Source organism: Rhodnius prolixus, unplaced genomic scaffold, assembly GCF_049639745.1.
Source record: "Rhodnius prolixus isolate KJV_2025 unplaced genomic scaffold, Rpr scaffold_5, whole genome shotgun sequence".
Lineage (NCBI taxonomy): Eukaryota > Metazoa > Arthropoda > Insecta > Hemiptera > Reduviidae > Rhodnius > Rhodnius prolixus.
In genome coordinates this window covers 10,924,944-10,950,063 of record NW_027411624.1, presented here as the reverse complement: position 1 = coordinate 10,950,063, position 25,120 = coordinate 10,924,944, and the positions used below count along the sequence as shown (strand labels likewise).

Sequence of the window (25,120 nt, the reverse complement as noted above, 5' to 3'; positions counted from 1 at the left end):
ATATAAAGTTGCTACATATAAATTCAGCCACATTAGATTTTTTATTAGAACGAGGTAAGTACATTAGAAATAGTTTTGTCCTTGAGCCCGTCACTCTTAAATTTTTTTAAATATTTAAATTGAACTCATTAATTTCTTTGTTTGTACTTTAATATCCAACAATTATTATTTTAGTTTCTTCTACTATTTCAAGTAAAAAGAAGTTCTGCATCATGTAAATATTTCGGAATTAAGGAAATTGGTTCAGTAAAAATGGTAAATATATGTAAGAAAGAGATAACATGTCTTTAAAAAAAGCACACAAAGCTCAAATTTTATATTAGGTTTTTAGTTGTGTTCTATAGTAAAAAATAAAACGTTTAACTTTGGCAATCATACGAAGAATTCCCAGCGTTTAATACGTTTCTAATGATATTTATTTTGTACTGGTTGCTTACACCTAATTTGCCATTTTTAATACATATTTTATGTAAGGCAAGCGTTAGAGTTTGATGAGCTAAATACTGGTACAGTGGGTAGATAATATTACACGATGAGTATGATGATAAGTCCAAGGATATGTGTATGGAGACCAATGATCCTCCCCTGTTCTCCCGGCCCGATTCTATTACACTCTAAATAGATAACTATCCAGATCCTGTCGTGTAGCTCATGCAGACGCACTGGCACAAAACATCCAAGGCTTCACATCCCCACGAGTATTCCGCTATTTACATCTCTATCTAAAGCGACATCATTGTTTACAATCATTATTGCTTTTACCTCCCTTAGCTTTGCTTTATAAAAATACAACATATTTTTCCTCAAATCTTTTATGTACAAAAGAAAAAAGACCTTCTCTTTGCTCCATATCTCGCAATTCAAACGTATAAACTTCTTTTCTTTTTTTTTCTAATGGGGAATATTGCACTTTGACCAAATGGCCTCTAGGCTTCCACGTTTTCAGGTTAGATCACTCATCCTTCAGCATCCTGAGTTGATGAAACTATTCACCCATTTTCTCTTAAGGAAGTTCTTGAAAGAGCGAAGTGCCGGTAATGAGGGATAATCATTTCTTCCACCAATTACCCCTCCTCAAACATTCCCTCTTTAAAACTCTGTGATGAATTTTCTTTTACTACTGTCCTAAAAGTTCTCACTCAAATAAATTTCCTTCAAACTCTGAAAATTTGAGTCATTTTAATTTCAATCTTTATATAGTTTTTATTAAAAATACTACCTACATATAATGCGGAAATCTTAATGTACCCTAAGCCCCTTAAGAGCTTCTCTAAAACTAATTTTTCTTTGAAAAATGAATTGATAACAAATTCTAAATCTTTGAATAATTAATATATTTCTGATAGCGTCGGAACCCTGGGGAAGAAGTGAACAATCCCTTAAATAAAGTACTTCTGGTTTTAGAATTTTGTTTCTAAATATGAAAATCCACACTATTGCAATGGGTAGAAATCAAGGAAAGTTAGTTACGAAAGTATGACTTTATTATTAACATTTTGGCAACAAATATAAATTACTCTATTCATTCTTGGGTCGAGAACTGTTGATCTCACAGTTGCATTTTCCATGCTCATATACCAACACCCACTGTTTTAACGTAGTCTAACTTATCATTCAATTTTCTTTGAAAAATTGATCAACAAATTAAAAGCTTGAAAACAAGGTCAAACACATCTTCCATGGCAACGACTGAAATGTTTAATCATTAAAAGTCAACGAATTTATTTGTATTTAAATGGGAGAAAATTAAAGCCCCTAAATACACCACGGAAAAAAAGGGAAAATAAAAAAATTAAACTTCGTTTTTGTTTGCGTTTAGTCTTGCAAGTGGACTGACTACTGACTTACACAGTGCTGTTCGTATTAAGAGAGTGCCCCCACTCACAATTATCATGATATTGGCTCAAGATTCTCGCTCGACGGGCAGTTCGACAACAGACTTCCCAACAGTATAGTTATGGATCGTGTTATGTATTGTATCGCTATAATACCTGTGCTCATCGCCGCAATTATACAACCAGGTAAATTGCTAATTATAATTCATTAATCTTAAAATGATTTAAAAAAAAAAGTTTTTGGAAGTAACCTAGGAAATCTGCTCTCCAATCTTGACTACTTAAAGAATAATTACAGTTTTTCATACAAGATTTATTTTCTTATAATAAAATTCATTTAATTTCTTCTAAACTCGTAAAGTGCCTTATCATTCATCTAATTTTGTCAGAGCGGCAATAATTTTTTGTTTTTAATGCATCTTATAATTTGATAGCCTTCCCATAAAAATGTTAACGATCTATCCTTATATAATTAAGATGATATAAGATGATTCATTTAAACCGATACTTTGAATATAATCATTCATACTAAATAAGATTAACATTTAAAAAAGCTAGAATCAAAATGCAACTGTGAGAGCAACAGTTCTCGACCCAAGAATGAATAGAGTAATTTATATTTGTTGCCAAAATGTTAATAATAAAGTCATGATGTCCTAAGCAACTAAGAAGCAAAACATGAAGTTGGGTCTATTTATAAAAGCTACCGCTTCAGTCGTTTAAGCCCTATATCTATATTTAAGGAGTTGAATTGGCTAATCTCCTAACATATAGAGATAATTATTGATAATGAGACTAGAGAATAAATAATAGATTTTTTAAATCTTAAAAACGGCTTTGATTTGCGCTATCATATCTTATAAATAGCGAACAAGCACATTACCCTGATTCCTTAGTACAATCTCACTGAAATAGTTTTTCTGGAAAAAGTAAGTCCGTCGATATTAGATAATGGCTTAAAAAGAAAAAAAACTGTTTTGTTAAGTCCGTTTTCTGATGAGCTGATTGATTTTCTTTAGACATAGTTGTGCCCCTTAAAATTAACAAACCTGTCCGTTTATGCTGAAATAACAGTCAAGTGGGAGAAGTTCTTCAAAAACTTGTTTTCCTTGAAAAACAGTATGTGTTCTATATATATGTGAAGAGTTACAATTTGAGGGGCACCAAAAAATTTGTTTTTTAATTTTTTAATATAAGGCGCGTCAATATTTGAGACCTGTAAGCGCCTGGCACCTTTTTCGGTGCAAGGCAGGCTTTGTACAGCATTCCCATGTTACAAGCACTACTATAGACAAGAGTTGTATGTGGTTTCTATGGATGAAGAAATCTACTTGTCGGCCGCCGGATTCGAACCCGGGTTCTTTGTGCGGGAATCCAGTACACACTAACCTAATTGAGCTACTTAATTAGACTGTATTTGACGGTTACTCTGCTTTGAAACCTGTGAATTTTTACTGAAACTATAGTAGTGTTCTGTAAATTAAAAGTGAAGTATTGCCTGCTTTTTCTGGCAGGCTTATTGTCTAACTACCAAATTAGGTGTCGTGGGCGGAGGCGACTTCCAAACATATATTACTTTACTACTAAATTTCTGTTTTAACTGTTAGAATAGGCCCAGTTCGGGAATTAAACCCAGCACCACAATACATACTTCTTAACTTTGCGGGTCTGACCTCTAATCTCATATAAATATTTATATAGTAATTTTGTGGATGGAAGTTGACGTCAAAGATACGTCAGAACACTACAAAATCTATGTTCTCTCTCTAAAAAAAAAAAAAAAAAAATCATCACGTACATTTCCTTAACTATAAATTTTAAAGAAAACTTAATATTTTGTAAAAATGTGTTTTCCACAATTTCCAGTAAGGAAACCAACAGTCTTAAGAGATATCTCTGAATTGTAGAGAATCATGTTAGTATAACTTCCTGGACTTCCAGTCAATATCTTAGGCTACCTAAATCCAGTTGAGCTAATTCATGAAGATGAATGAAATCGTGAAAATTTTCAAAGTATTTTATATAATACTTTGTATACTTATTACACTCACCTTAATCTGCAATTTTTATTGGAAAGTTATTCTTTACTAAATGTATTTTTCACTTTCCTGAGAATTTGGTAAATAAAGAAATAATAATAATAAATCTACTCAGTATTTTCAGCTTAACCGATTTTAACCATCCTCTGGTGGCACCTAAACGAAATATTTAATGCAAATTATTTGCTATTTTGAATTCTGGCGGGCACACCCATATACCCTGTTTGTAAAAAACATTCGTGAACTTAAAAGACTTGACCAAAGTCTTTCAGACGAGGTTTAAAAAAAAAAGTACAAGGAATGGTGATTGAAACAGAAATTATCTAATCAGTTTTTTGATAAAAATAAAATTAATAAAAGCCTCATATTGCCTATATTTCTAAATTGTTGAAAATCAATATAAACTACCAAACATTAAGCGACACCGATCAACAAAATTATGTAATTTGGAAAAGTTATGTTTTATCTTTAAAAAAATTATGTTATGCTATTTATTTATTTCGCTGATAAGATAAAGTCTTAGGTAATTATAATTTATTTTATTGTCATTTCCTCTTAGTAAACTTGCAGAAAATTAAGAAAATAAAAGTTGGCATTTTGTGTAATGATTTTTTAATTTTTCACGAAAGATTTCTTAATTTGTGAACTAAATTTTTTAAATAAATAAATGAATCAATTTCTTAATTTATTGATTTTTAATTTCCACCAAAAATCTGTGTGAATCTTGTTACGATCCTGTAGGGGATTAGCCACTTTTTCAGGGTACTTGGCGTCCCTGCGGGTATTCCAGCCTAACAACATGAACATGAGTAAGATATACTGTAACACCCAAATACATTTACACAGAACACATAAGGCGTCATGGTGGTATTACCCGCACTGCTAATCCTTGCTTCAATTCCTCCTTTGATCCTGTTTATCCCTTTCCTGACACCCCCCGATCCCTACACAACCTGAAATCAGGACTCGTGTCGAGGCTGAATGCGTAGAGGATAGTAAAATATATGTGCGACAACGATCACCTTGGGGCACCGGGCGAAACCCCATTGTAATGTAGCCTTCCTGTGGCAGTGAGGGTCTGCCACTGGTGACAGTTGATCCCTTCACCTCATGCAGGAATTAACGTCTGCAAGTGGTGCCCTCAGGGGGGATCTTATCTCCGCTCTGGTGGTGCATGATCGCAGACGACTTACTGAAATGGCTAGATCTAAAGTGGGCTCACGGTCCATGGGTTGTCCAGATGAGGTCAGGGACAGGCACGAGGCAATCGTTGCTGAGCTCATACAGGAATCACTCAACATCATAGAAAATTGAAAAAAAAAAGTAGGAGGGTAGATCTTACTGAGAACCCTTCTAAGACTAATCTGGTCCTCTTTACTAGGAGAAGGGAAAGAGAACAACGTATTTTTGACAAAACTCTGGTTGTGTCGGTTGGGCGTTGTTACTCTCTAAGAAAGCACATTTAGATAAAGTTACACTAAATGCAAAACAGTTTCTTTGTGGATCGACTAGAACCAGTGGGAAGACGTGGCGTTTTCGCCCTAAAGTGACCCACTGATTCTATATATGGACATCATTTCAAGTATCACCTGGGGTAGTGTGGTGGAGGAAGACTGTACAACAGACGGCCATCAAGGCTCTAGCCTGGGTGCAGAGACTGGCCTGCCTATTGATTATGGGTGTTCTTAGCGGTGCCCCTACTACCTGGAAATCACCAAGGGTGCAGTTCGTGTGGCTTCCAGAGACTGGATCTGGAGACAACATGAAAAGAACTGGTTGGTGTGTCCTGGGATCAAACACAGCAAGACTATGATGCCTTGGATGTGTAAACAAAGAGCCAAAATGACTGTGCTATGGCAGAAATCAGATTACTCTGATCACAGGCGTATTCACAGGGAATGGTAGATTCATGGACATCTGTACAAGGTGGTGCTTATTAGCTCGGAACCGTTGCGCAGTTTGTGTCAGGAATCTCCAGCCATCTCTGTTTAAAGCCCTTCTTCACCAGTTTGCTGCTCCCATTTTTACCAGATCCTCTCCAAGGGCAGTGATCCAATTTTTACAAGGACGTCCTCTTTTTCTCTTTCCCGGGAAGGTTTCGTGGAAAGCTTTTTTGGCCATTTTTATGTCTGGCATCCTTTCTAGATGTCCTAACCACCTGTACTGGACCTGGTAAACCTAACAATATTTTCATGCTGTATAAGGTCATCTAATTCTTGGTTGGTCCTGATGTGCCATGCTCCTTGAGCGAACGCGTGGCCGAAGATTCGTCTCAATATCTTCCTTTCGAAGATCCTTAGGGCCTGCTAGTCAGCTACTTTGAGTGTCCACGTTATAGCACACGACGGGCCTGATAAGAGATCTGTACAGCTTGAGTTTTGTCTCTTTGGATAGCAGTGTCGACTTTATCATCTTCGTGAGGCCATAGTAAGCCCTGTTGCCACTCATTACTCTTCTTCTGACTTCATCGTTCATTATATTTTCTGAATTTATTTCCGTGCCGGGATACACGAAACGGTGAAAGCTTCTAAAGTGAGATTGTCAAAAGACAAGTTACGCGGCCTTCTTCTTATTTCTGAGGTCGAAGATGCCATGTAATTACTTTTAGCATCATTAATTTCGAGACCTACTATTTTGCATTCTTTAACAAGCTTGGTCAAAATGCTTTTTAATGTTCCCTCAATTCTCGCCAGGACCACAATATCATCGGCACACCAAGAATTTGGTAGGTTCGACATGCTAGCGTGCCACCAGACTCTAAATTCTTCTTCATTGCTTTAAGCAGGGCTAGATTAAACAGGACCGCTGAGAGGCGTCACCCTTCTCACCCCAGAATAAAACTGTATTTTTTTGCTTACTCTATCTGAAATCTGCTTTTCTTCACCTATGCTCGACTCCTCCTTGGTACGCACACTTTTAACCGACTCTCATTTTCCTAACAGGTTCATCTCCTTCATTCAGTTCCTCCATATACTCGTATCTTCTTTCTGTACCACACCCCCTTTTTCTTCCTATTTAAATTAGTCACTTTAATTCTACTGATGCGATACTTCTCTCCAGTGTCCCTTTGCAGCATTACCTGTCTGTCGGCATTCTTTTGCTCAATCACCTGTTTGCAAACCTCATCAAACCACTCCCTGTTTCTTTTAAGGATATGACTTTTTCTCCTATACTTGGTCAGCTGTCTCTAGAATTATTTCCTTTAAACTAGTCCATTCTGCTTCAACATCATTTTTCTCCTCACAGTTCTCCGACTTACATACATTTCAGCACTTCCTCAAACTGATCTTTCCCTCCTGGTTTAAAACTTCTCAATATTCCAGCTTTTCTTCTTTATTCTTTGTCTTTTGGACAATTGGTCAATCTGTGCCTAAAAAGAGCTTTTAGTAAATAGTGGTCAGAGTCACAATTGGGTCCCCTACAGTCTCTAACATCAATAATACTGGATGCGAAGAGATCAGAACATGATCAATTTGATCAACACTGCCCTCAGATATTTTCTATTTGCCCAAGTGTATTAGTTTATGCTGAAAACTCTTACTTTTGGTTTTCAGATTGCATGCAGAGGCGAACTGCACCAGCCGAAGTCCGTTATCATTAGCCACATCGTGTAGAGAGAACTTTACGGCAACATTACTTATGTAATTCTCTTTGCCGGTTTTAGCATTAAAATCTCCTGTTTGCAATTCGCCTCCGTCCACGACACCTAGTAAATGGTAGTTGGACGTTAAGCCCCGCCTGAAAAAATGGGCGATTACTTTATTTTACTTTTTTTTTTTAAAACTCTCCAAGAATAACCGTGGCATCGTACCTTGGGATGTGCTCACAAGTTTCACTCAACTTATCGTAAAAGGCCTTTTTCTTCATCAGATTTATCCTCCATAGGGGCAAGGGCTGATATTAAGGATATGTTTCACACTGAAATATTTGAGAAAATGTTAGGAAATATTTCAAACAAGTGTCTTTCAAACAATACGACTTTGAAGTCCACTTCAGATGTACTACACACAGTAGGCCTACGGACATTATTTACTGGTTAACCCTGTATAATTCAGTGATAAGACTAGTTAGTTATTACGCAAGTGAGACCTGGGATGTGACCAGGGAAGACGAGCGGGTCCTAAATGTCTGGGAGAGAAAGATCCTCAGAAAGATTTATGGGCCAGTGAAGGAGCGAAATTAGGTCGAATATAGAGTTAAAAGAGCTACAGCAGGAACCGGATCTCGTAGCCTTCATTAAACAAGGATGCTTTAGGTGGGTGGGTCATGTGGAGTGGATGGAACCAGAACCCTTGCCCAGAAGGATGCTTAATGGCACTCCAGAGGGTCGACGTCATCGAAGGAGGCCTTGTATGAGGCGGCTAGATGATGTGGAGGCAGACCTGAGGAGGAGCATGGGTACGCGTAGATGGCGTTCTAGAGCCCACGATCGAGGAGAATTGAGGAGGCTGGTTGAGCAGACCGGGGTCCTTTCAGAACTGTCCCAAAAGAAGAAGAAGATGATGATGATTTTATAAAAATTGACCTCAAATTATTAAAATATTATTTTAAAAGTTATAGCTCAAATATCCTTGGTATGTTTCAATTTAATTTATACTTATTCCCCCATAAATTTTCTGTAGTTTTTCTTTTAGACTTTGTACGATATATTTCTCTTCCAACCGAAGAATCCTTGCCAATCTACCTACCTATCCACCATCCTTCATCTCATTAATGAGATCCTTCTATCCTTTGGTGATCAACCATTTCTTTGACCATCCAACTGGCTGGCTACCAACAATTAAAGTAATATCTTTACATGTGTGTACGTATTGGAAAGTTCTCTTCGGTACACCTGAGGTCGTACCTCTTTCCATCAAGGAAGTCGAAAAAGTTTTTCTCTTCTTGTGAAGAGTGAAATTGGTGAGCATAACTTACAACCGGAAAATTAGGGAAAGTTCATGTTTAATATTTTGTTTATTCTTAATAAATCGATTTATCAGTTTTTAATTTATTTAGTTTTTTCTAAAACAATTAAACGATTTAACTTTTTGGCATGCAAATCTATAACTTCTACTTCTTTATGAATTCCTGAAATGCAAGTTTGAAAAGCTGGACCAAAAGCGAGCATCTTATCTCTATGTATTATATACACACAACTTAGATCAGGGGCGTACTCTCTGAACAATACTAATCAGACGCCATATTTTACTTCTGAGGCACACTATGCGCCTAACCCAACAAAATTAATCAAAAAAGCAACTGATTTAAATATTTTCTACGTTAGGCAGCGACAATTTTGAAATTGATTTTAAGGAGAATCCAGGAACGTCACGCTCTGCTCAAAAGTACCGTTTCATTTAGCGATCTTATATTGAAGCTGTCACTTAATAAAAGTATAAGTTAGAAGAGAATGTAGGACCTTAAAAAAATAAGTTAGGTAATGTCGTTTAGATATAGTAAAACTGCTAAGCATTTGTTAAATGAGTAGAATCACATATTCAACAATATTTATTTAACAATAATTGTCTTCCAGTACAAAAGTAATAAGTAGTTTAATAATTTGTTTACTGCTTAAATTCACGCCCCCCCCCGCATGAAATACAATCCAATTTTACAATTATAAAACATTACATATGCACTAAAAGTACAAACCCCTTAAAAAATAACCAGGTTTAATTAATTTTTATTTCAATATTTTTGCAAAATGTTTTACAACTTATGTATTAACATCTATAATAACTTATTCATAACACCGTGTAACCTCCCTCTCTCAGTCAGCAAGTGTAGTGCGAGACGGTAACGATAGTGAAGTCGAAGTTACTATAAATTACTGATTAATCTACTTCTGATGATGATGAAGGTTCAGAACTGGTCAGGGATACAAATAAGCATGCATGCTGCGACAGATATAATAAGTGATATTATCCAGCACATTTTCAATAATTTTTTTTCTCTGCAATGACGAGTGCAAACAATTTTATAATAGCTTTACACTAAGTAAAATTAGAAATATTATCGTAACATCCTGAATAAAACTGACAATAATTCGTACCCAAATTTCCAATATGAACTACCAAGAAAGAAAGCCAATTAATAATGTTGAAATTATTTTGCAGGTTTAACAATTAAATGCTACGAGTGCAACAGCCATAATGACTCAAGGTGTGCGTTGGAAACGCCGCCAGAGACAATGAAAAAGGACTGTTCGTTACACACTGAAGGGTCTAAATATAAAATCTGTAGAAAGATCGTGCAAACTATTGAATATGAAGTGAATGGATGTAAGTAAATTGTTAAAATAATAAAAACCTAATGGTTATTAACTCAGTTTCTAATTGGGAAGAAATTCTTTGTTGTTTGTTTGGTAAAGCTGGGATATCTGAAGGCACACTAAGAATCTTGAATAGTATGGTGGTACTATCATTGGAATAGCAGTAGTTTTGAGATAAAATCTGTTATCACGAGAAGAACACGAACGATTTAAAGATTTACTTCTGTTATAGGCTTGACAACTATGCCCATTCAAAGTGATTGTTTCTTTAGAAGTATATCCCTTTTTACCTTAAATATTCAGTCTTAAAATTATTTTGAGCTGGAGTTGGCTTAAGGGTTCGCTGTACTAGTCTACTTTTACTATACTATACCGTACTTTTAACCTGTATAGTGTTTATAAATATTATGTGAATGTCGGAGGTTTTGTTTTTGTTGTTTTGCTAGGATGACTGTAGAGACGTCTAAATTCCTGAAGAGGTGGAGTTTACTTTCCCTATGGGGCTTCAACACCTGCTGATCTATGTACTTCTCTGATTTCCTGTAGTCGCCCTCTCACAAAGTTTTGACGATCAAGACTAGGATTTTATTTTATACTAGCTGGAATCCGGCCACGCGTTGCTGTGGCTCGGTCTTTAGCAAAGAAGCAGCAGATCGATTCGATGATGGCATTCCCAATTGAATGAGAACTTTGCTCGCGACTTCTAAGCACTATTCTTCAATCATTAATGCTTCGTTGTAGATTTCTCCCATAACTCTGTTGGAGATGAAAGAGAGAGCAGAAGGTCAATATGATTTGGATGTGACATGTTGCAAGCGTCATTAATGCATATTTCCCATTGTAATAAATTAGAGCTTGACATGCACTGCGGAAAGTGGCATGTGTAACGCTGTTGACAATTCTTAATTGCTGGAAGACGTTGTCCGGGTACATTTACCAACCGGTAGAAGCATTCATGTGGGATGAATGGTGAAGAGTATGCCTATCGTAGTTTCTTTAAATATGCCAGGTTGCGTCGTTCAAATGATTTTCTACTCTCATTCCATGTATAATATGAAGGCACTCATGAATACAGCAGTGTTTTCGCAAACACGATATTTGGACATTAAATGAAGAAAGTAGTTAACGTTGTAGCCGGTGTTTTCAGGGTTATTTGTTGCACATTGAAATGTATGAACATTCAGTTTAACAATGCAATCGCAAACATTGCAATGGAATCGTAAAATATTTAGTGTAGTTGCATAATATTTATGTGTTGCATTTACGTCCAACAGATAGCATTTTTGAAAAAAAGCATGTATTTACATGTCGCAGGGATGATATCTATGTAATAGATATAACATACACGCCCGTATTCGAAAACGAAAGTTTTAAAATTTGAAAGCAATCGGAGAAGAACTTTCAGAGATTTAATATTTTGAACAAACGAAGATTTAAGATTTTTATTTATGAAGATTTTTTACTAAGGGTGATCTGAAATTAAAACGAAACTTAAAAATTTATTGAGAAATAGATTTCAGGTATTTAAGAAGTTATAATAAATCCTCTTTTTATCTAAATTCTATTATTTGTGCAAGGATTATTCCAAAAAATTATAGACACTGTTTATATAACAAAAATAGCTTAACATTTTATTAGATTGATTTTCAAGCCGTATGGAATAGTTATAAACTATTCCGATGGGGTGGCTAGAAATAGGAAATATGATGTACAAGGAAATTTTGCCCGTTGGTAACACAACGGAACTCGAGAATATATATTGGGTGTGTACGTGTCTCCAACCTTGCGCAGTTCAGAATTAAGTGGAAGGAAATGACTGTGGTCGCTCGCCAAAATGAGCTTTCTGTTGAATGAATTAGGAAGAAGCGGCCTATTCTATTAAAATATTGCCTTCTAGCATCCACGTTTTTATTAAATGAATTCTGTTTATTGAGCTATTCTGTTTAATAACATTTTCGTTATAAGTTATAATCAATTGAATAAGTTGGGTTGTGCAAAATTTTGCCTGTTTTTAAGAAAGATTTTCCGCAAATTATTAATTCTTAATTTTTTGTTGTTGAATTTCTGTTTTATTTAGTGTAGCTTTTTTGTTTTTATAATTTTAATACGCTACAGTTTTATAGACATTAATCACTTCGCCTTCAGAGCATGTTTTTGCCGGCTTTCGGACTGTGCTCTAACTTACAATCTTCGCAGAGCTGCTCCTAAGAAGTTAAAAATCTAAGACTAATCCTTTGTTTGAAATAATTATATAAATATTACTTATAAAAGTTATAGTTAAATGGTCTCAGTTTTGTCTGTTCTCTTGCTTCAACGACAGGTTAATGTAGGTTACAAGGACTGCTACTCTTTAGATATAGGTAAAATATTGTAACATTTAAGGTGGATCCTAAACTAATAAGCGATTTTAAATCTCTCCTCCGCTTAATCTGCATTAAAAAAAACATTGCTTCAAATAGTTTCAAGTCTGTGTTAAAATCAGTAATTGTTCTACAAATTAATGCTTAGATATCTCTTTTTTCCGTAAATCAGAAAATTGTGTGTTGTGATCAGATTTTTCTTTTCACGTTTTTGAAACTAATTAAATATTTAGTAAAACCAAAAAAAAAGAATTGGTTTTTCATAATATAAATTCAGCATGCCATAATCAAAAATGTTGAACGAATAAAAACTATGATTGAAATCAAAACAAAATTTGCTAAAGTCAATTTCTAAATGAAATAAAATTTAAATAGAAATGTTACATTAGCTATTGTGACACTTGCCATAAAGTGAAAACATTTTTGGCATTGTCTAGCCAGATTAAAGCCAAGACAATATTAATACATTTAGTTTTCTAAAAGTTTAATTTAAACATAAATTTATTCAGTGACATAAATTTATCTTAAATTGTGAAAAAATTATTAGGATTAAATTTTAAATTAATTTAATTTTAATATTTTTGCTGTACATTATTGCTAATTTGCTTGAGAATAATCTAGATATATTATATGACCATTGACCTTTTTTCATAACATGATTAGAGTAAATGATTGTAATCACCAATGCCCTAATCGAGTTGTACTAACTTTAACTTGTCCAAATTATCTTATTCAAATTATGTGTAGTCAGAATTATGTGTACTCGAAGATGAACTATTCGGCTTCTTCGAGTTTTTCTTTAACTAGACAGTTGCTAAAGTGTTAAATTTGTAATAGAAAATACTTCAATACTTTGGTTTGAAACTTATTTAAGAGAACAATGATTTCGATGTGGTTCTGTGACGCCACACTTCCTTTAATGGAATCATCATAATTACGCGTTTAAAATTGAAACCAAATAAAATGTCTTAGTTTCTGGAAAATTATATCAGAAAAATTGCAGTTAAAAATAGCCACGTGATTGTTCTTTGGATATTTAGGCCATCTACGAGTATACTTCTCCAAGGATCTTAGTCCCTTGGTGGTTTTCTAGACTACCAACCCCTAATACTCGCTCGCATCCCTAGCACTCATACAACGAACAGTAGGATATGCAGAGTAGTTGATATACAATTGTTTGGGATTTAGCAAATCCATCCGCAAACTATAGTTTGTATCACATCGCACTTTTCACACTGTACCTATGATGCGATATCTAGGTCGCAAGGAATTGTGGCATTATAAACATGAATCTAATTTTAAGATTGTTTCGCTTATAGTAAACATAAACCGAGTCGTTTATGTTTCATTCAATTTATTAGTCTATTTTTGAACCTGTTACTTTGCGCATCATATATTTAATGTGGCGATATTGGGTGCCCTTTTCACTTGACTATCAGCAAACAACTGGCTGACGAAATGCGAACTATACTGAATTTATTACTATGCATTTATTTTTATTTTATACAGGGTGTATACGGAGGAGTGGTCGAAACTTCGGGAGGTGATTCAGCAGCTCAAATGCAACAAAAAATATTCTCTTCACTTTGGCCCGATTCTCAATAGTGTCCAAGATATTTGCATTTTTAACCTTTCCGTCGATATTCGCGTTTTTCACCAAAAAAACGGCCGTAACTTTTCTATCCTTTATCCCACAACAAATCTGCTTACTCCAAACGAAAGAGCATTAAATTTCCTATAAATCTGCTTGGTACAGAGCCTCAAAACGATTCTTATAACAATGAAATTTTTACTTGAATGTCTAAAAATTTCGTTCTCGATGATGTTTGTTAAAATTTTCAACTGCAATTTTTCAATGGTTAATGAATCAAGGAATCAAATAATTTCAGAAAAAGTTGCGCTTTTATTGAGCTTCAAGATTGTATGGATTTTTTTGGTTTTTAATAAAACCCTACCCCGAACAGAGGGGTGTAAATGCAGAAAACTGGGATTTTGCGTACTTACTTTTCATTACTAATTTACTCAAATATCAATTTTTGGAGAAGGAACAAAAAGAAAAGTAACCATTTTAGTTTTTAACAATTATTATTTAATAAAACGGAAGTAAAAAATAAAGTAGCAATAAAACGCAGTAGTTGATTACAATTGTTTGTGCAACTTATTTTAATGACATAATGGAGGTTTTTTTGATCAAAGTTAATTAATAATAATTCAAAAATAAATTGGTTACAATCTTTTTGTTCCTTCTCCAAAAATCGATTAGTTTTGAATTATTATTAATTCACTTTGATGAAAAAAAAACTCCATTATGTCGTTAAAATATGTTGCACAAACAATTGTAGTCAAGAAACTAAAAATTTGCCACAATTCTTTCCCACTTCCTTGTTTGAATAGTTCGAACGATTTTTGTAGCAATTTTAACTAGGCACCTGCCTATTGTACTTTTTCACTTCTGTGTTTTATTGCTACTTTATTATTTATAAAATAATAATTGTTGAAAACTAAAATGGTTACTAAAATGGTAAAAATTGACATTTGAGTAAATTAGTAGTGAAAAGTTGGTTACGCAAATCCCAGTTTTCTGCATTTACACCCCTCTGTTCGGGGTAGGGTTTTGTTAAAAACCAAAAAAATCCACATGGTCTTGAAGCTCAATAAATGCGCAACTTTTTCTGAAATTATGTGATTCCTTGATTCATTAACCATTGAAAAAATGCAGTTGAAAATTTTAACAAAAATCATCGAGAACGAAATTTTTAGACATTCAAGTAAAAATTTCATTGTTATAAGAATCGTTTTGAGGCTCTGTACCAAGCATATTTATAGGAAATTTAATGCTCTTTCGTTCGGAATAAGCAGATTTGTTGTAGGATAAAGGATAGAAAAGTTACGGCCGTTTTTTTGGTGAAATACGCGAATATCGACGGAAAGGTTAAAAATGCAAATATCTTGGATACTATTGAGAATCGGGCCAAAGTGAAGAGAATATTTTTCGTTGCATTTGAGCTGCTGAATCACCTCCCGAAGTTTCGACCACTCCTCCGTATACACCCTGTATGTATATGTTTTTAGAGCAACATGAATGAATATTTTCAATAATGTTGGAAACAATAGGCTACCTTAGCTTTGTATTAAGAGAAAAGCTCATTTGATAAGAACTAAATTGAAACTAATGAAATAAAACCAGATTTTTGTTTTTCTGTTTTTGTTCAAAGTGCAACCAGATTCGAGGGTAATTCGCAGCTGTGGCTGGGATACAAGCAGTTATGTGAATAGTTGTTACCAGAGGTCAGGATTCGGTGGTAGACAAGAAGTATGTACCTGTTCTACGGAATATTGTAATACAGCATCAGCTAGCAAAACTATTTTAATATTATTGGCTTCATTGCTGGCGATCCCAGTACTTTTATAAAGTTTAAAAAACAAAAAGTACGCAAAAAACTGTTAACTATTTACATTATTTTACACACAATTATCGTTTTAAGATTTAAAGTTTTTTTTAAATTTTTTTAAATTATATATATATATATATTTCTTAATATTTAAATTTGTAGATAATAATCTAGCCTGACGATAATTTATTGATATCCACACATGTTCAATGAAAGGCACATGTTTCAATTTTTATTTAATAGAATAAATAATTAATATATACAATGTAGTTGGTATTTGGAAGTAGTAGTTCAATAACTGGTTATGTTTTCAATAGAAATTTGAATAATAGGTATTTAGAATTTATTGATTTCTATTGTGAAATAATTTAAAATTGTATTAAATTTAAGAGTGTAAATAGAGATATCTATAATGAACAAATTAAAAAAAAATAAAAATAGAAGAAAATGTTCTTTTGTTTGAAAAAAAGACCAACACATACAATTTGAAATATGTTCTACATGAATTATTTTTAACCTGTTCTAATTTCAGGATTATAATTTTAAATTTTTCATTGTTTTTTTTAACAGCTTGTTTTTGGCATATATATTTTAAATTGATATATATTTTTTTTCGAATTCCATCAGCATTGTTTCTTCAAATACAGTTTATTTACATATGAGAAAACTGAGAATGTATAAATGGGGGACTGTATAAACAAACAAGCAGATCTAATGTCAAGGGTAATACTTTTTTTTTTTTTTACAAATATTTAAAAAATTAAAATAATATCAATTTAAGAAAACTCTTATGACTCTTTTCGAAATGAAAATTTTAAAAAAACTTCTGGAAATTCCAGGACTTTTTGGGTCACACTAATGTAGAAATACTAAATAATAATGAAAATGGAGCGTCAAATTTTCCTGAATCTTACTGGTACATTAGGCCTGTGCCGGATGTTTCTAATAGATTTTCATGTAAGTTCTTTAAACAGTTTTATTAGTGAAATTTAATTCTTGAAATTACTAAAGTTGTTTTCACAGATAGTGAGAGAACTTATTATTCAGATTTATGTTTAATATCCTCGGTTTCATTAACTTTTTAAAGAAGATAAAATACGTTTTGTCTAACCAGGATTAATAAACCAACAGTTAGCTTTTTATTTTTTAATTTAATTTTAATAAATATGAATTACTCTTTTATTATAAATAGTGATAAATCGTTGTGGAATTTTTCAACTTATTTATTTTTACGTATGTTGGATCCACATTATCGGGAAAGATCTGAGAGATGTCGACCTATATTTCTTTCGGATTTTCTTATTTACCTACCTTTTTTTTTTGGCTTTCGTTCATCTACCAAAAATGCTAAATGTGCATGATGTGTCTGTGTGGTGATAAGTACGGGTATGTTGCTGCTAAAGTTCATTGCACACCACAATTTCTGCAGGTACTTTGTAGGTGAGTTGAGTGGTGTAACAGTGAAAATGTTGATCGTATCGTTAGTCTGGGGATATCCGCAATGACGCTAAATTTTTAGAGAAGTGGCTATCATCGATTTAACGGTGGTAAAACGAAATAAAACTAGTATATTATGGTGATGAAGCATGGATTTGTGTGTGGTAGAAGCCTAGAGGAGGTCGAATACTAGGTTTAGCTGTTCGTAAAAAATAATAAGTGTAGTTCACGTTATGTCCCGCTGGAAAAAATAGGCGATTACTTAACAGTTTACCAGGCGCCACGGTAGCCGAGCGGTTAGAGGCGAGACCTGTAAAGCTGCTATGTACATTTTATTTTCATAATGTTTCGGACTTTTCAGAAAAGCAATAGATTTGAAAGTCTTGCATGCATCGACGCCCTTAAATGAAGTGCTTGCTTGATTGACTTTTTGTGCGAAGTATATACTTACACTCACTGCGTAAATTTAAAAAATCTGTTAATCTAACATCCAAGATTATATTTCTTTAATAGAACCTTGGGTAAGGCCGCAAACTATGCCAGAATCAGAAATCGTGAGTTATTTAAAATAATTAAGCCATTATTCTAGACGGTTTTACTTTTATTAGAGTACAATATTTTTTAACCCATACATTTTTGTGCATCGATATATTTAATGCCCGATATGCTTCAAGCATTATTCAACAGTTTTTTTACTTAAGTAGATTTTCGATACTCTTTCTATATGGATCTTTTTTTAATATTTGGAAATCTAGCAACTCTTTGGGTTAATTAATGCAAACATATTTATTTAAAAAATATATTTATTGAAAATCTAATTAATGTTATATGAAAATAAATATATTGGGTATGTCTATATTTAACTTTTGTACAAAAACTGAAACATCAAACTCATCCTCATGCTGACAAGTTCTTTATCTTATCTGTGAGAATGCTGAAGAGGACTGAAATTTGACTTTTATTAACTCACACTTACTTTCTGGCAATGGAATTTGATGTTCATGCTGATAAATCATAAAGAAAGCAATTAGTTATTATAAACCTACTCTCATTTCCATTCGAGATAGATTCATTGTGTGACGAGTGAGTTAGCGTAAATGCAAAGGGTTAAAATTATTTTTTCCGTCGAATACTGTTCACTTAGGAGAATTGGATGTTGGTCAGATGTTTTAATTTTTTAAAATACCTTCCAATATCCACAGAATTTTCTCCTATGCTTACCTTATCTATCATAATACCTTAAATTTAAAACGAACAAAAAATTAATCTGATAATTTAGTTTCAGAAGCATTAAATGCACTGAGAGGAACAAGAAATGCGCATCGTGATAATGCACATGAACATTGCTCAAATTATGAACTTAATGATCCATTGAATTTGTTATCTAACGAAGTTTACAATAACAGTAATCATTTTTCAACTCTTGGTACAAACTCTGGTTGTTTTGAGTTTGGAACTGCTAGACAAGGAAGATATAACAATATACCCTACATTTTGGCTGCAATTCCACAGTTAAGCGTTAATCAACACCTAGGTAAATCTCAAATACCTGGACCGCCTGGATATTATTCCCAAATACCATTATTATCTTCAGAAACAACTTCATTTTTTCATGGGTCACAACGGCCGCAATTTTTACGATCAGGTCAACCACAAAGGAATCTAGAATATTCTTGGTTTAAAGGTAAAATTCCAATAACTAAAGGGAATTATAAACCTATATATACATCGGATTCAGGTTCTGCAAGAAATTTTGGACCAATTGGTGGAGAAATGGCTGCACTAAGACGCGTTAGAAGGAGTTATGCTTCACAAGGCAACATGATCAGAATTTTTCCAGATAATCGACCGGCCTTTAAAAATTTGGAAAAAACATCAAATTATTTTCTTCCTCCTAAACAAAATGAAATTCATACTCATCAGTTTAATACTGATTTCAGTATTAATTCAGATGAGAAAATCTCTTTTGAGTACAAATATTCACTAACTCCTAATGAAAAAGAGAGAAAGAAGAATAAGAGTACACTTGTGACCACATCTGTACATTTAGGTGGTCTTTTAACAATACCTAAAGGAATTGATCACGTCATTGATAATTCTTCACAATCTTCGTCAGATAAATCTAATAATATTAGAGTGGTTAATAATTTAGAAATATTCAAAGAAACAACTATTGAAGGTTGCATTGAAATACAAAAACTAATATCGCAATACAATATTAAATCTCCTACAATTAATATAGATAACTTTTGTAAAAGTGTATACAAGCAAATCAATAATTCCAAAAATATCATGCAAATGGAGCCAATAATGAGAGAAATGATATTAGGTTATCTTTATCTGTCCAGTTCTTGGATAAGTCTTGCTTCAGTACTTTCTGTTTCCAGAGAGCAGACACCATCATTAGACAACTGTTTAGAGTCATTAACAAAAGAATTTTTATTGTGGCAAAAGAAATCTAAAAATTTACTCGAACAAATAATTATTAGTTTAAAAAAAATACCACTAGAACATGAAAAATATGTAGCTGGTATCTACAAATCTAGCTCAAGTTCTGAGAATTCAACCATATTTAGCGATGATAGTTTTTCAGATTTTGAATATCCTCGAAAGGACTTGTATAACCATTTCTGGCCGAATGATTTCAACGAATATCCCAAGCAGAAGGACATAGATGATACAAAGTCTATAATAAATGAGAATTGTAAATTAAGGGAACCTAATCATCCAAATATTGCCACATATAAACGTTATGGGACTAAATATGGGTTGAATTGTGATCAAAACAGTTGTACAAACAATGAGAAGCACATACCATGTAAACTAATGAAAGAAGGAGTTTATGATACCAATACTTATCCTTCATGTAATGAGAGGAAAATTCGTGCAAGACAGATGTTTGTAGGTGTGAATTCATCATCAACTAATGAAGGAAAATATTCCCAAAATACTGATGGTTTATTTAATTCGAGTAAGGGGAAAAAAAATTATAGTTCAAATAGACCTCCTGGTAAAAATAAATACAATTCATCCATTTCGCCAAGATTTAATGGAAGGAAATGAGCAATGGAAACATTTATTCATCACATGTGAATTATCTCACCATTGGTTAGTAGACAAAAAAAAAGAAAAGTAACCTTCATAGAATAATTTAATATATTAGCGTCATTAATTTTTGAAAAACTACAGCCCATAAAAGTGTGTCCTTAATCTTTACTAAGAAAAGATTTCTCTAAAAGTCCCTACACTTCCGCGCATCTCGACGAATTCAACGCCATAATCAATTTACATATATCCAAGAACATTTTGGTAAACATTAACTCTCTATATCTTAGTTTCTATTATCAATTATTTCTACCTTCGTTCGCTTGAAATGTCTCAAATTGTTCAGGAAATGTGTTATTTTATAATTTTTTATGTTGATAAAAGAAAAGAAAAAGTTTGTTTTGTTAGTAAATTCTCCTCTCAATGCAACAGCAAGCCTTCTCAGGAAAAAATTGATAGCTTAATTTTTAGTTTGTCTTTATTCTTTTTGTATAAATCCATAGAAAAATTAGATAGTTACTTCACACTTATAGTAACTTGTCGTGTGCTTTTGTTTTTTTTAACCTATATAATATTAGACGAAACAGAACTCCAGTAGATGTTATTTTTGGACTCCAGAGACATTTCAAAACAAGATTGTAAACTTAAGTACTAAGTTTTTATTGTATAAATTACTTAAACAATCCTAGAGGTTTTCCAAAATATTTCAGTTCTGGCTATAAAAAAAAATAGATGTATTGAATTGAAACTAATACGTTGAAAATTGATAAGGCAAGCTTTAACGTCTACAAAAATATTGTTGGAATTGTATAATTAACCACTATTATTTAAAAAAAAAATTATTTAAAGCGCGTCAAAAACTGAAGTTATTGGTGCCCGGAGCTTTTTTTAGTGCACTTCGGCTTTCGGACAGAGTTCTCTCACTGGGAAGCAGAACATGTACAGTTTGATATGTTCAGAACATATACTTGAGTATTCAGAACATATAATTGAGTATTCGAGCAAAGGCAACTGTAAAGGCAACTCTGCCCATCACCGGACAGTGAGCTGTTAGTAGCTCCTAGAAAGAGAAAATCTAAGAGCCAGCAGTTGGATTTGAACCCGGGACAACCTCCGCGAGTATTATTATTTTTGGAATTCTGTCGATAGAATTTTAAATTAATAATAATAACACCAATTGCACATATTTAACATTTTGACTGCTTTTTAATTTCAGTTTAAAAAAAAATTATATTTGAAATGATATAATTTCTTTGAATTTTCTGACTTTTTATAGATGATATAAATGCATTTATTAAAAGTTGCATTTACCTCCCCCCTCTCTTTATTTCTGATATATATGGTGTTATACCTAGATTGCCCAAAAGCAGTCATTTTGACTGCTTAGGAAATTTGACATAATTAAATTACTTTTATTATTGAATTCAGTAAATTTCTTATATGACCATTCCGGCCCTGTATTGAAATAATATTTTTCATTTCAATACCCGTTACATGATAACATAGAGGTACATGATAAATTGTAGATTTCAACGTGCACTACATAAGTTGCAGTTGCTCTGTAAGCCAAAAGTAGTTGTTATTCTTATCTCTATGCAGTGATTTTTGTTCTACCAAGGTATCTACAATTGTTTATGTTATATCATTTGCGCCCTAAATTCATAAAAGAAAAGTCGAATAAAAGTGATTTATTTATGAGAAAACTAACGAACATAGGTGAATTCCGGTCTCTCTAGAAGAGTGCTCCGATACAGAATCAAATGCAATAAGTTCTGAACTATCATCTGAAGATGAAACGGTTTACATTCAAAGTGAAGCATCTGAAACTGAAGATGGCGATGAAGAATCGACCACTAATGATGAAAATGAAAATGTCATCAATATGCCCAGTAAAAGGTGTAGCATGCGAATTATTTCAGACACTGATGAAGAAACTGAAAACACCTTTCAGGAGATCGAAAGAGCTGCTGATTACCATCTGATACTGTGTGGTCCAAATTTGAAGAAGGAGGTATTCCTGAAAGATTACCATCTACTTGTATTTTCAAGGATGTGTAAGGGACAACAAGCTACTCAAAAAGAAATATTATGGCAGATTATATATTATCAGTGCATTTTCGTAGGTAGTAGATAATCATATTACGAAGCATATAAGAATGTGCAAAGAAGAAGGTCACCGAATTTCGTTGCATGATTGGACCACATCATTACCGAAAATGCGTGTATTTATTGGGATTTTTTATGCTCGTGGAGCTTACGGGGCAAAACATTGCATCCTTTACAAAGTAAATACAAATACCACGAAAAGTGTTCTTGTTTCAATTGGCAGAATAGCTTTCCACTGTATATAGAAATGCATGGCAAAACATTTTACCAGAACCTGAGGACCCACAAAGGCCAGCTGCAACATCATCAACTGCAATCCACCCTAACAATCGCAGAATTTGTCAAATATGACTTTGCCACAGTAAAGAAACAAATAATATTTGTGAAAAATGTAAAAAGTATGTTTGCGTAAAATGTACGCGTGAAAAAATGTCCACTTTTATTTGCAAAAAATGCACAATTAAAAATGCATAAAATACTTTTCTTTTTTTCCCAATTGAAGTAAATTTTTGTTATTGTTTAATATCTACTAAAAACATGTTATATAACTGTAAATAATATAAAAGAATATTTAAAATCAATTTTAAATAAATTTCTTTGCGCCATAGTTATTCTTTCACAAAGAAGTCATTTTGACTGCTTTTGGGCAATATAGGTATGTATATACTAAGTTCCAGTCTTTCTAGTGTTAAACTTAAAATCTAACCTAACGTTTTCTTTTTTTCAGGGAATAATTAAAAGTAATGTTACATAAATTATGCCTAAAAGCCCAAGTTACTAGTAACTTAAAATATTTCCAGCTTAAAAGAATTGTGCCAGAATTGGGTAAATAATTATTAGATTTATTTTTACTAGTATTTAAGATTCAATTTTTTGGGTACGTATGAACTTTAGACACGAACTCGATTGTGTACTTTCAAACTTATTCATTTAAACCTACCTGCTTGATTATTGCCTTCCATCAATACATTATGTAAAACCAGTCTTATCTTTGCTGTTAACAATGATATAACGCAAATTAATTAACTATTAAGAGGAATATATTCTAGTCCTTATCCAACACATTTCCCTTCATTGCTTCCAGACTCCTTGCTTTGTCTACATTTAAAAAATAATATAAAACTAAATAATTTCCTATTTCTTGTTTGGCTGCGCTTCGAGGGATGTTATCGCCTCTACTACGCTTTTTTTTTTTTTTTTGCTGTTTTATGGGAAATATTTGAAGAATTTACTTTCATATATGAACAGGTGTGGTGTTGTGAGAAAAAATTTAAGAGTTTTGGTCGACTTTACAGCCGCAAGAGGAGAATGCTATTTGTAGAGACAGTTTCTTACTCTAGCCCTCTCCAAACTTTAATAAGAACCTATTTCTTTGTAATTATGTACATTCTCACTGGTAAGCAGAACATGTACAGTTTGATTTGTTCAGAACATATACTTGAGTATTCAGAACATATAATTGAGTATTCGAGCAAAAGTTTGTCCAGCCTTTACTAGAACATTTAATGACATGGCAATTGAGTTTATTTCCATTGATTTTATATCCTGCAAAAATGTATATCTTCATAGACTTTGTCTATGGTTATCCTTGTTTAGTTTCAGATCAGTCCTGACAATTATTGCCAATTACTAATAAAATCATGGAAATCCAGAGATATGTCAAAGAGCGAGGGCTTTTTTCCTTTTCACAGTACAATAACATTTTTAAAGACTTGCTATAGATGTTAAATGTTTTTCTACTGGATATTTTATTCAAACTCTCTTAATATAAAAACGGCTTAAGTAATGTTTCTTTTCATGCCTGTAAAAGTTTCATCCTATTCGTCTAACTCTTTGAACGTTAATTGAAGCCAAACTTATCTAGAGTGTTATTTAATCTACCTAACAAACAGCTTATTAAATACTGTTTTTCATTTTGTTACTTTTGTGACTATATTTTAATTATTTCAGAGAGACTAAAGAAAATGGCTCCATTTATAACAAGTTGAAAAAAAAAATGCTACAAAGAACACATTGTGAGACCCAAATACTTAAAAAAAAAAAAGAAATAGTAATGTAAAAACTTTTAAAACGTGAAATTTGGTATTTCAGGGTATTAAAACTCAACAAAATATTGTATAACAAAAGTTTCAAGTCAAGTTTTTTGAACATTTTTCGCATTCACAAATTCAATAAATCTGCCCAAAGTAATATTAGAATTCAATTAGTTCCTGTAGTGAATTATACTTGTGTGAAACAGTATAAAATTTTATCACAGAGGTAGGACACAAAGATTTTAGATTTTAAAGGGCGGGACGGGACCTATGCCCCACGGCACCGCAGCCACAAGAGGACACAAAAGTGAAATTAATATATATGTATTAAAATTGTGTGTGAAAAATAATATAATAATCCAGCAAAAACATTTTAAGAAGTTAAGATAATTTTTTAATTGTAAATGTTTGAATGAATCAATGTGCAAGAGAAAATACAAAATACAGCAATAACTATTTATCAACAACAATACGATGTAACGGAGCTTCTTGGCAGGGGCTGAGAGTGCAATCAAAATTATTTTGTTATTAGTTGTTAATACGTGTTTTTCAGAAAAAAAGAAAAGAAAAAATACAGCTTCTATACGAGTCATACTTAATAAAATCAATTTACATTGAAA

At 32.9% G+C, this 25,120-nt stretch overlaps 2 protein-coding genes across 4 annotated transcripts; both read left to right on the top strand.

The window, feature by feature from the left end:
• Positions 1-1,863: 1,863 nt before the first annotated feature.
• LOC141458564 (UPAR/Ly6 domain-containing protein crok-like) lies at positions 1,864-16,327 on the top strand. The gene is made up of 3 exons (XM_074136738.1): positions 1,864-2,021; positions 9,973-10,137; positions 15,703-16,327. The coding sequence occupies exons 1-3, from the start codon at positions 1,958-1,960 to the stop codon at positions 15,897-15,899; spliced, it is 426 nt and encodes a 141-aa protein (XP_073992839.1). The 5' UTR covers positions 1,864-1,957; the 3' UTR covers positions 15,900-16,327.
• LOC141458563 (uncharacterized) lies at positions 16,079-25,120 on the top strand. Of its 3 annotated transcripts, XM_074136737.1 has the most exons (7): positions 16,102-16,211; positions 16,450-16,602; positions 16,719-16,836; positions 18,596-20,424; positions 23,195-23,292; positions 24,418-24,482; positions 24,559-25,120. In XM_074136737.1, exons 2-4 carry the CDS (start codon positions 16,561-16,563, stop codon positions 20,377-20,379), a joined length of 1,944 nt encoding a protein of 647 aa, XP_073992838.1. In that variant the 5' UTR covers positions 16,102-16,211; positions 16,450-16,560; the 3' UTR covers positions 20,380-20,424; positions 23,195-23,292; positions 24,418-24,482; positions 24,559-25,120. The 3 variants fall into 3 exon arrangements, with proteins under 3 accessions (XP_073992837.1, XP_073992838.1, XP_073992835.1); XM_074136736.1 differs by having other exon boundaries at positions 16,079-16,211; positions 16,507-16,602; positions 24,418-24,871; XM_074136734.1 differs by having other exon boundaries at positions 24,418-24,871.

Excerpts from the sequence above, each read along its gene's own strand:
- LOC141458564 (XM_074136738.1), top strand. The coding sequence starts at position 1,958 with ATGGATCGTGTTATGTATTGTATCGCTATAATACCTGTGCTCATCGCC. Across the intron at positions 2,022-9,972 it reads CGCCGCAATTATACAACCAG|GTTTAACAATTAAATGCTAC; the intron begins GTAAATTGCTAA and ends ATTATTTTGCAG. Across the intron at positions 10,138-15,702 it reads TGAATATGAAGTGAATGGAT|TGCAACCAGATTCGAGGGTA; the intron begins GTAAGTAAATTG and ends TTTTGTTCAAAG.
- LOC141458563 (XM_074136737.1), top strand. The coding sequence starts at position 16,561 with ATGGGGGACTGTATAAACAAACAAGCAGATCTAATGTCAAGG. Across the intron at positions 16,603-16,718 it reads AAGCAGATCTAATGTCAAGG|GACTTTTTGGGTCACACTAA; the intron begins GTAATACTTTTT and ends TGGAAATTCCAG. Across the intron at positions 16,837-18,595 it reads TGTTTCTAATAGATTTTCAT|TTTCAGAAGCATTAAATGCA; the intron begins GTAAGTTCTTTA and ends CTGATAATTTAG.